This window comes from Pan paniscus, chromosome 7, assembly GCF_029289425.2.
Source record: "Pan paniscus chromosome 7, NHGRI_mPanPan1-v2.0_pri, whole genome shotgun sequence".
NCBI lineage: Eukaryota > Metazoa > Chordata > Mammalia > Primates > Hominidae > Pan > Pan paniscus.
This window is the reverse complement of record NC_073256.2, coordinates 137,695,035-137,707,320: the sequence shown is the minus strand read 5'-3', so window position 1 is coordinate 137,707,320 and position 12,286 is coordinate 137,695,035. Positions and strand designations below refer to the sequence as shown.

Here is a 12,286-nt window from a genome sequence, read left to right as displayed (position 1 = left end):
CTATTTTCTCTAACAAAGCAGTACAATTACAGATTTGTATACCAGAAAGTATTTTAAAAATTACACTGTCTAGTTAATATGAAGAAATATTTTAAAACATTTAAGTAATGCTGATATAGCCTATAAATTTGTATGTAGAAAATAACAATTCTAACATCATATTTGGTAGCCACTATTGTTCATATATCTTACCATCTAATTGCATCTCCCTGGAGATTTTGTTCACATCATCTTGTGATCTTCCATCAGTTATAACCACGATAACCTTTGGGATGCCCCTTCTTGTACCTGACTCTGCAGTGAACAAGGTATCTCGAACATACTTAATTGCTTTTCCTGAAAAAAAGAAAGGCAACAGTTTGATTTCACTCCCTCCCATTTTTGTTTTTCTGGAGAAGAAAGGGTGGGAACAAAGTTCTTAAATTAATGAAAAAAATAATCTTTAAAAAATTACTATGCCTTAAAATAAAAGGTCATTTCAGTAGTTACTAATAATGAATTACTTTGAGCCTTAGCTGGGCTTCTTTTGGTCATACCTGTTTTTGTATTTCCTCCTTTGTATGAAATGTGTTTAATTGCATCAAGAAGAGTCTCTTTGGTTTTGTAAGCATTTAGTTTAAATTCTGTTCTGGGATCATCAGTGAACTGAACCATTGCAACCTGGAGAGAGAAGGTGTATTCATTTTCACACATATGTAAACTTCCACTGGGTCAGAGAGCAACAGCACAGTATCACCTGTAGTTTTAATTTCTTCATTATCTCATTACAAAATCTTCTTGGATTAAAATTTCTTTCATACAAGTTACATACCAAATTTGAAGACAAATTAAGTACATCTTTTCTTTTTTAAAAATTTTATTTTAGATTCAGAGGGTACATTGTGTAGGTTTGTTACATGGGTAAACGGCATGTCACTGAGACGTGGTGTACAAATGATTCTGCCCCCCAGGTAGTGAGCATAGTACCCAATAGGCAGTTTTTCAACCTTCAGCCTCCTTCTATTCTCCCCTTACTAGTAGCCCCTAGTGTCTATTGCTCCCATCTTTCCCTAGTGTCTATTGTTCCCGTCTTTACGTCCATGTGTACTCGATGTTTAGCTCCCACTTCTAAGTGAGAGCATGCAGTATTTGGTTTCATGTTTCTGTGTTAATTTGCACAAGATAATGGCTTCCAGAGGCACCCGTGTTGCTGCAAAGAACATGATTTTGTTCTTTTTTATGGCTGCATAGTATTTCTTGCTGTATGTTCACCACATTTTCTTTACGCAGTCCGCCATTGATGGGCATTCCATGTTTGTTACTGTGAATAGTGCTGCAATGAACACAGGAGTGCATGTGTCTCTCAGTACTTTCAGAAAGTAGTTTTTAAAAAATCTTTCAAGCTTGTAGGATTTTTGCCACCTCATTTGACAGTTTAAAAATGGCAGCCTAAGCTTGGTAACTTGACAAATGTCCGAAAATCAGAGTTAGACTCTTTACAAAGACTTCCTTATGAAGCAAACCTATGAAGTAATTACTACTATTCTACTCACTTTACACTTGAGGAAACTGAGCTGCAAAAGACAAGTTACTTGCACATCACAAGAGTGGTCACTGGCAGAGTCAACAGTTGAAGTTAGGTCTATTCTATGTCAAAATGTATGTTCTTAACCACTACTATACAAAGCTTTCTGGCTTCACTTCTTACAACTGGGTTTTATTCCTGTGGAACTTTTGGATCATTTTTAATTGTTTTTTATTTGTTTTTCAGAATTATGATTTAATAAGTAAAGATAGCATCTTTCGAGTGCTTTGTTTAAATGGGCCTTAAGCTGCTGCCAGTTTATCAGTCTACTGGACATGTCACCATTTTTATAAAGTCTCCTGCAATTCAAAGGAAACTTGCTTCTTTCTGACATGCCTCAGCATGTTATCTATTCTCCTCTTTTTTAATAAACTATTTTTATTTTCTTTTTTTTTATTATTATACTTTAAGTTCTAGGGTACCTGTGCACAATGTGCAGGTTTGTTACATATGTATACATGTGCCATGTTGGTGTGCTGCACCCATTAACTCGTCATTTACATTAGGTATATCTCCTAATGCTATCCCTCCCCCTTACCCCCACCATGCAGCCATAAAAAAGGATGAGTTCATGTCCTTTGTAGGGACATGGATGAAACTGGAAACCAGCATTCTGAGCAAACTATCGCAAGGACAGAAAACCAGACACCGCATGTTCTCACTCATAGGTGTGAATTGAACAATGAGAACACTTGGACAGAGGGTGGGGAACCTATTTTTATTTACAATACTTTTGGGGTACAAGGGTATTTGGTTACATGGTTGAATTGTGTAGTGGCGAGGTTTGAGATTTTAGTGCACCCATCACCCAAGTAGTGTACATTCTATCCAGTATGTAGTTTTTTATCCTTCATCCACCTTCCACCCTCCCCACTCTGAGTCTCCAAGTCCATTATACCACCCTGTGTTCCTTTGTGTAGCTACAGCTTAGCTCTCGCTTAAAAGTGAGAACATACGGTATTTGATTTTCCATTCCTGAATTACTTCACTTAGAATAATGGCCTCCATTCAAGCTGCTGCAAAGTACATTACTTTGTTCTTTTTTATGGCTGAGTAGTATTCCATGGTGTGTGTTTGTGTAAAATATATATATAATATATTTTTTTACATATATATATAACATTTTCTTTACTCATTGGATGACAGGCACTGAAGTTGGTTCTATATCTTTGCATTTGTGAATCGTGCTAAAATAAACATATGTTTACTGGTGTCTTTTGACATAATGACTTCTTTTCCTTTGGGTAGATAGCCAGTACTGGGATTGCTGGAACCAAAGGTAAATCTACTTTTAGTTCTTTAAGAAATCTCCACACTGTTTTCCATAGAGGTTATACTAAATTACATGCCCACCAGCAGTGTATAAATATTTCCTTTTCACCACATCCACACCGACATCTATTGTTTTTTGACTTATAATAATGGCCATTCTTACAGGGGCAAGGAGGTATCTCATTGTGGTTTTAATCTGCATTTCCATGATGATTAGTGATGTTGAGCATTTTTCCATATGTTTGTGGGCCATTTGTGTATCTTCTTCTGAGAAATGTTTATTCATGCCATTTTCCCATTTTTTGATGAGATATTTGTTTTTTTCTTGCTGATTTGTGTGTGTTTCTTGTAGATTCTGGATATTAGTTCTTTGTCAGATGCATAGTTTGCAAATATTTTCTCCCATTCTTGTGTTTTCTGTTTACTCTGATGATTATTTCTTTAGCTGTTCAGAAGGTTTTTAGTTTAATTAGGTACCATTTATTTATTTTTGTTTTTGTTGAATTTGCTTTTGGAGTCTTAGTCATAAATTCCTTGCCAGGTCAATGTCCAGAAGAGTTTTTCGCAGGTTATCTCCTAGAATATTTATCATTTCAGGTCTTAGATTTAAGGCTTTGATCCATCTTGAGTTGATTTTTGTATAAGGTGACAGGTAGGGATCCAGTTTCATTCTACATGTGGCTATCCAGTTTTCCCAGTGCCATTTATTAAATAGGGTGTCATTTCCCCAATTTATGTTTTTGAATGTTTTGTCCAAGATCAGTTGGTTGCATGTATTTGACTTTATTTCTGGGTTCTCTCTTCTGTTCCATTAGTTTATGTGCTTACTTTTATATCAGTACCATACTGTTTTAGTAACTATGGTCTTGTAGTATACTTTGAAGTCAGGTAATGTGATGCCTCCAGATTTTTTTCTTTTTGTTTAGGAGTGCTTTGGCTATTTGGGCTCTTTTTGGGTTCCATATGAATTTCAGGATTGTTTTTTCTAATTCTGTGAAAAACGATGTTGATATTTGTATAGGAATTGCATTGAATCTGTAGATTGCTTTGGGAAATATGATCATTTTCATAAGAATTATTTCAATCCATGAGCATGGGATGCTTCCATTTGTTTGTGTCATCTCTGATTTCTCTTAGCAGTGTTTTGTGATTCTTGTTGAAGAGAATTTCCATCTCTTTAGTTAAGTATAATATATGCCTAGGTATGTCTATTTTTTTTGCAGCTATTGTAAAAGTGATTATGTTCTTGATTTGATCCTCAGGCCTTATCTCTTATCTCAGAATTGATCATTGGTGTATAGCAGTGCTACTGATTTGTACACATTGATTTGTAACCTAAGAGTTTACTGAATTTGTTTATCAAATCTAGGAGTCTTTTGGAGAAGTCTTTAAGTTCTCTAGGTATATGATCATATCATTGGCACACAGTAATAGTTTAGCTTCTTCTTTTCCAGTTTGGATGCCCTTTATTATTTTCTCTTGCCTGATTGCTCTGGCTAGGACTTCCAGTACTATCTTGAATAGAAGCGGTGAAAATGAGTATCTTTGTCTTGTTCCAGTTCTCAGAAGGAATGCTATCAACTTTTTTCCATTCAGTATGATTTTGGCTGTGAGGTTGCTATATATAGCATTTATTATTTTGAGGTATGTCCCTTCTATTCCCAATTTGTTGAAAGTATTTATCATAAAGGGATGCTGGATTTTATTGAATACTTTCTGCATCTATGAGATGAACATATGGTTTTTGTTATTAATTCTGTTTATGTGATGTATCACATTTATTGACTTGTGTATGTTAAGCCCTCTCTGTGTCCCTGGGATGACATCCACCTGATCACAGCGTATTATCTTCTTGATGTGTTGTTGGATTTGTTTAGCTAGTATTTTGTTGATTATTTTTGCATCTATGTTCACAAGGGATGTTGGCATGTAATTTTCTTTTTCATTATGTCCTCTACCGGTTTTTGTATCAGGTAATACTGGCTTCACAAAATGATTTAGGGAGAATTCCCCTTCTAATCTTTTAGAATATTAGGTTGGTGCAAAAGTAGTTGTGGTTTGCACCAACCTAATAGTTTCCATACAATTGGTACCAATTCTTCTTTGAATGTCTGGTAGTATTCATCTGTGAATCCATCTGGCCCTGGGCCTTTTTTTTTTTGGAAAATTGTTTTAAAATTACTGATGCAATCTCACTGCCTGTTGTTGGTCTGCTCAGGGCTTATTCTTGATTTAATCTAGGGGGGTTGTTGTTTCCAGGAATTTATCCATTTCCTTCAGATTTTGTAGTTTCTATGTATAGAGGTGTTCATAATAGTCTTGAATAATCTTTTGCATTTCTGTGGTGTTGGTTGTAATGTCTCTATTTTCATTTCTAATTGAGACTATTTGAACCTTCTCTCTTTTTTCTTGGTTAAACCAGCTAATGGTCTATCAATTTTGTTTATCTTTTCAAAGAACCAATTTTTTGTTTCATTGATGTTTTTTATTGCTTTTTGTTTCAATTTCATTTAGTTCTGCTCTGATTTTTGTTATTTCTTTTCTTCTGCTAGCTTTGGGTTTGGTTTGTTCTTGTTTCACTAGTTCCTTGAGGTGTGACATTAGGTTGCCAATTTGTGCTTTTTCAGACTTTTTGATGTAGGCATTGAGTGCTATATATTTTCCTCTTAGAACTGCTTTTACTGTATGTCAGAGGTTTTGACAACTTGTGTAAGTATTATCTTTCATTCCAAATAATTTTTAAATTTCCTTCTTGATTTTATTATTAACCCAAAAATCATTCAGGAGCAAATGGTTTAATTTCCATGTATTTGTATACTTTTGAGGATTCCTTTTGGAGTTGATTTCTAGTTTTATTCCATTGTGGTCTGAGAAGATGCCTGATATGACGTTGATTTTTAAAAATTTATTGAGACTTGTTTTGTGGCCTATCATGGTCTAGCCTGGAAAATGTTCCATATGCTGATGTGAAGAATGTATATTCTGCAGTTCTTGTATAGAATCTTCTGTAAATACATGTTAGGTCCATTTGTTCTAGAGTGTAGTTTGAGACCATTGCTTCTTTGTTGATTCTCTGTCTTGATTATCTGTCTAGTGCTGCTAGTGGAGTGTTAATGTTCCCCACTATTACTGTGTTGTTGTCTTACTTCTTAGGTCTAGCAGTAATTGTTTTCTGAATCCGGAAGCTCCAGAGTTAAGTCCATATAAATGTAGGATTGTAATATCTTCTTGTTGGATCAATCCTTTTATCATTATATAATGACTTTCTTTGTCTTTTTTTTCTACTATTGTTGCTTTAAAGTCTGTTTTATCTGACATAAGAATTGCTACTCCTGCTTGCTTTGGGTTTCCATTTGCATGGAATATCTTCTTTTACCCCTTTACTTTGAGTTTATACAAATCCTTACATGTTAGGTGAGTCTCTTAAAGATAGCAGATATTTGGTTTGTGATTTTGTATCCATTCTTCTAATCTGCATCTTTTAAGTGGAGCACTTAGGCTATTTACATTCAACATCAATATTGAGATGTGAGGTACAGTTCCAGTCACCATGTTGTTACCTAAGTACTTTGTTTTCTTCATTGTGTTATTGTTTTATAGGCCCTATGAGTTTTATGCTTTCAAGAGGTTATATTCTGATGTATATCAACCTTTTGTTTCCAAATTTAGAACTTCTTTTAACATTTCTTATAGGGCTGGTCTGGTAGTGACAAATTCTCTCACCATTTGTTTGCCTGAAAATGACTTTATTTTTCCTCCATTTATAAAACTTAGTTTTGCTGGATTCAGAATTCTTGGCTGACAGTTATTTTGTTTAAGGAGGCTAAAAATAGGACTCTAATCTCTCCTGTCTTGTAAGGTTTCTGCAAAATATCCATTATCCTCTTACGGTACTTCTTGTGCCCACATTTTCTTAGCCATTCTTTCACAATATATTCCAAATCCATTTGTTTCAGTGTACCTCATTGCTACCACCCTAGTCCAGGCCACCATGATCACTCTGCTGGACCATGAGAGCATCTTCCTGACTGGTCTATCTGCTTGCACTCTTATTCTTATTAGTAATTCACATGCCACAAAGCAGTTGGGGTAATCTTTTTTTCTGAAACATATCAGATCTTGGCTCTCCTTAAAACCTTCCAGTGACTTCCAGTTGCATTTATGATAATACTCAACTCCTTTGATGGTCCACAAGACTCAAGATGATCTGGCTTTTGCCTGCTTCTTCCACTTGTTCTATCCTCACACTCTCACCTACTATATTCTAGCCACAAGTTTTGGTGTATGAAGTTTCAAAACTCATTCTCACCTTGGGTCCTCTGTACTTATCATTTTCTCTGTCTGGAAATTCTATTCTCAGATCTTCAAGTCTGTATCATTCACATCTCAGTTCAAAAGGCACCTCCTCAAAGAGGTCTTTGCTTACCATACAATTTAAAATAACTGTCACACACAATTTAGAGTAATCCCCTGACATCTTTAAATCACATCACTCTGTTTTCATAGCTTACATCCCTACCTTGTGAATCTATTTGCTTGCCTGTTTATATCTGTCTCTGTCCCTTTTCTCTTGTTTTTTTTTTTAACTTTTCTTTTAGGTTTAGGGGTACATGTGCAGGTTTGTTAGAGAGATAAATTGCAAGTCATGGGATATGATGCACAGATTATTTTATCATCCAGATATTCAGCATGTTACCTGACAGGTAGTTTTTCGATCCTCACTATCCTCCTACCCTCCACCCACAAGTAGGCCCTGGTGTTTGCTCTTCCCTTCTTTGTGTCTATATGTACTCGATGTTTAGCTCCCACTTATAAGTGGGTACATGCAGTATTTGGTTTTCTGTTTATGCATTAGTTTGCTTAGGATAATGGCCTCTAGCTTCATCCATGTTGCTGCAAAGGACATGAGCTCATTCTTTTTTATTGTTGCATAATATTCCATGATGTATATGTACCACATTTTCTTTATCCAGTCTACTATTGATGGGCATTTAGGTTGATATCATGTCTGCTATTGTGAATACTGCCGCAATGAACATACATGTGCATGCATGTGTCTTTACAGTAGAATGATTTATATTCCTCTGGGTATATATCCAACAGGGGGATTTCTGGGTTTGGGAATTCTGTTTTAAGTTCTTTGAGAAACTGTCAAAGTGCTTTATCTAATGGCTGAATTAATTTACGTTTCTGCCAACGATGTGTAAGTGTTCCCTTTTCTCCACAATCTTGCCAGCATCTGTTATTTTTTGCCTTTTTAATAATAGCCATTCTGACTGGTATGTCTTCTGTCCTTACTTTTAAGAATATGAGCCCCACAAAATTAGAGACATTGATTGACATTCATTATGACAGTATAGTACATGGCCATAATAAATCCTTGATACATATTTTTTAAATGAATGAGTTAGTTTCATGTTCCACATGATCTATAGTAAGGTGTGACCTTAACCTTTTCCTTTCAAGATTTTAAAGTGCTTAAGGGCAGGGAAAATATTGTATGTATCATTAAAGGAGACATTCTACCCTAGTATGTAAAAAGAACACCCTGAATGGACTTTCTACCTTGTTTTAGTTTGCCGAACTCAACACCTTTTAAGGATAAGCATCCTCTGGAGCTTCGCCAGGCATCAACAAGCTGCTTCCAAACACATACCTGTCTATCCTTTCATTTAAGGTTGAACCCAATCATTACAGTTCTTGACCTATAGTCCCTGACAAGTAGCTGTAATAAGAGCTGGAGAAATAATTTCTAAATACATAGAATGAATTAATTATTTATTAGCCTTACTTGGGTTCCATCTGTGCCAATCTTGTTCAGGGCTCCAACAGTGCTGTATAGAAAGCTGATGATCTTATTGAAATTTTCATCTCCAATGCTCCAGGATCCATCCACCATAAATACCAGGTCAGCCTTGGCCGCCTTACATACTGAAGACCAACAATGAATTTTGAGTCAGAGATAAGGGGAAAAGTTAGTAGTTATTAAACCAATAAGACAAATAATGGTTGCCCTCTGCTAAGTGAAGCTCTTTTTCAAAGGAAAGATATAAACTTCTTAATGTTCATATTCCAAACTCCTGCTCACTATGCTTCTTTGCTGTAATTACTCTTTTATACTCAAGGTTCTTATTCATGACTAAGAAGCTTCTATTATCCGTGTGGAAATAGAGAAAGAAAAAACTGTCCACCAACCGCAGCCCAAAAGAATGAAAATGAAGGACTAGGAAAAGATGGGACTACAGGGATTCACAGATCAAAGTATCAGCAAACACTGTCTAGTGCCAACTGATTGGAAAAAAGGACATACTATCACTCTGTGCACCCTGTCCTTTTCTTATTGAATTAGTAAGTTAATATCAGAGAGATTCAATTTCAGCAGAAAAGCATGTGATAAAATGGAACCAGATTAATCTAATTGTAATTTGATATTCACTTGGGCTGAGGCCCTAAGCAAACAAATTCTAATCTTGGTTAAAACAAATTTTTGTCTCTGTCCTTCTATGGCCCACTGATATATGTCAAGAAATGTACACTAATGCTAGCCAAGGGAAAGTATTATCAGTAGGTATTACAGATATCAACAAAGCAATCAAACAAGCAAAAAGAATTAAACAAAGCAAACTACACCAATAAAAACCTACTCTACTGAGAACATTTTTTAAAAGTTCTTTTTTGGTATCGTGTGCTATTTCAGATTATCTGTGCCTCTCCTCCTCTTCATTAGGGCCAATCATTGCAGTTGAATCTGTTTTATGATGAAGCAAACAATTTGCTCTTCAATAGTCTGAATCTTTTAATCTTAGGCCAATTGCACATAAATATTCTATGAGATAATGTGCCTTTCTCCTTTCTTTAAGAAAAACCTCACTTAGTTTTTATTTTATGAAGTACAACTTCATTCCCTTAAAGCTATTTATAATATAAAATAAACCATCTCCAAGTGAGCTAATACTTTAGGGGCAGTAAGGATCTGATAAGGTTGAGTTCTGCGATTTATAAAATTTTACAAATTTGTGGTTTGAACTTAAAGCTGAAAGGAATAACAAGATCTGCTAATTATGAGTTTATAAACAGGTTCTCTGTTTCCATGGAAAGATAAAAATGAAAATTAGGGTTCACTTTCAAAATGAGAGCAAATTCTATTAAAAAATACACTCAAAATGAATAGTTAGTAAATCAAAGAAAGAAAATATATCCACATACATGAAGGAGTTACCTCTGGGGTAGAAAGCTGTGTTTTTAATGCTTTTCTTTTAAGTTTTTTCTACGTTTTAATGTTCGTTTAATAAATATTTAGTATTACTTTAATAATACAAATTTATTGGCTTTTAAATTAAATATACCCAGGACAAACAAAGCCTAAAATACACAGTGCATTCAAGTTGCAAAAGCACCATCTAAACCATCATGATGAAAATCTCAGAACCCATGTTTCTACTTTGTCAATCCTTAACCCCACAGACCCTTCCAGATCACATAAGTCTTCTATAAGCATTCATGAATGTTTATGGAATAATATCCATACTCAGCTATAAATAAAAATACTCTGATCTGATGCAGATATTACAGAGCATTCTGTAATATCTGCATCAGAAGTGCCTAATTAGTAAATTTATCAATTAGGATTCTGTTTCTAGTTCCAATGGTGAGAATAACCACAGATGTTGAGACTAAAGAAGGCTAGATATGAAGCTGGAAGAAGAAAGAATTTGGCATTCCAGGTAGAGTGAATAGCTTTCAAAGATACAGCGTAAGACATGTATGGGGAGCCCTGAGTTGTACAATTTTGCTATTATATAATGTATTCTGGGAAATAATACTGCAAAGTAGATTGATTTGTGAAGACTCTGCATGCCATCCTAGGCTGAATGTTGAGCTTTATTAGAGTTCTTAATTGCCTCTGTTTATTTGTTTCTTCTACTCTCTGCAGCATTTGAATCTACTGGCTTTAAGCTCTCAACAACTTATTTTTTATTGTTTCCCTGGTATATAACAGGCACTTTAAGATGCATTGTGAATGGAAGAGCTCTTCCAATACAACCTTCTAACGTGTTCTACTTTCTCCTCTCATTCTTCTAGTCCATCCTCCCTATTTCACCAAAGTTATCATTCTTAAACATAGATTTCATCAGATCGCCCTTCCTTCTTACAAATTCTCACAACATGCCATTTCCCACAGGATAAAGCCCAAATTCCTAATTTTGTCACATTAACCACTCCATAACTCTACCGTCATTCTTTTCTCTTTCTTGCCACACTAAAGCATTTATGGTTCACTAAATCCATTAAGCAGTTGGATCACTCTTGACACCGAGTGCTATTCATCCCAATACCTGTCTCTCAAACTCATTCTTCAAAATGTAGATCAAATGCCTCTTCCTTATGAGTCATTAATCTGCAGCAGTATTAACCATTACCACTTCTGGGCTACCATAATACAACTGCTATTTTATAACTCATAAACTTGACTGGTATTTATCTAGGCAAGCACCTATTTCTCTTTAATACTAAAAATAAGCAGAGAGCAGCAATCATGTATTATTATTGTATTTCCCATGCCTACCATAAGAGCCTTGAGAATAAATAGGATTAATAAATGTTCATTATTGAAATAAAAAATAATGATCACTACTTTGTTGAGGGCCTTTTTAAAGTTACCTTAATGGCTTAGGTAAAAGGTGATGAGGAACTGTTGTGATGAGGAAAGAAAAAACGACTAAAAGAGATACTTCAGAGGTAGGCTGGGAAACTATTACTGTATCTGAGGAACTACAAACTGGATTTTCACTTACAAATTATGTAACTATGTTTCCTTAATGAATGTTAACTGCTCTGATATTTCAAAAAAAATAGTATTAAGCAATTCTGTTAGTAAATCCACTCTTTGTGTGCAGAATTGATATTAAATGGATATCATTCAAGCCCATCATGGTTGATAAGCATTTGTATTAAGGAGAAAATTAGGTAGCACAATAAATATACTTTATTAATATCCTGGTTTGAAATGAACAGGCAAACAAAACCAACACAAATCCTAAACCTAGAATCAGATAATTATTCTATTATTCTTTTACCTTCTTTTGCTGGTGGAATGGTTGGAGGAAAAGTTGGTGGTCGTGTAGGAAGTGATTCTGTAAAGGAAAGGGAGAAAGGACATCAGTTCACCATCTCATCTGTGGGGAAGAGCGGAAGGTCATGGAGTAATAAATATTCAGGGGAGTCAATGATTTTGACAACTGTCTTCTCTGAGAATTTAATGAGTACTATAAATTAGCTGCAGCCTGTGAAAACTGACTCCATCCATCATCTCATCCTCAGACTGAAGGCTTGAAATGCCATTTTGCCACCATTCAGTTTACCCAGCAGGAGTCAATGAAATCAAACTGTCAACTACAAAGTGGTTCTAATGTTGATTTAAGGCAGGAATCCTGCCAACCCATTTGAAAG

General features: G+C 35.1%; 1 protein-coding gene across 6 annotated transcripts in view; it reads right to left on the bottom strand.

The window, feature by feature from the left end:
* Nucleotides 1–12,286, bottom strand: part of COL14A1 (collagen type XIV alpha 1 chain) — a 245,676-nt gene that overhangs the window by 91,834 nt on the left and 141,556 nt on the right. For 5 of the 6 annotated variants that reach the window (XM_057303085.2, XM_063606883.1, XM_034966539.4 and 2 more), the window contains 4 exons: nucleotides 11,914–11,970; nucleotides 8,628–8,767; nucleotides 537–660; nucleotides 193–336 (listed from right to left, as the gene is read on the bottom strand). In XM_057303085.2, the coding sequence (XP_057159068.2) occupies nucleotides 193–336; nucleotides 537–660; nucleotides 8,628–8,767; nucleotides 11,914–11,970 (465 nt within the window). Of the gene's footprint in view, nucleotides 1–192; nucleotides 337–536; nucleotides 1,313–8,627; nucleotides 8,768–11,913; nucleotides 11,971–12,286 lie in introns of those variants that run through there. The other variant, XM_063606884.1, reaches the window with a different exon arrangement.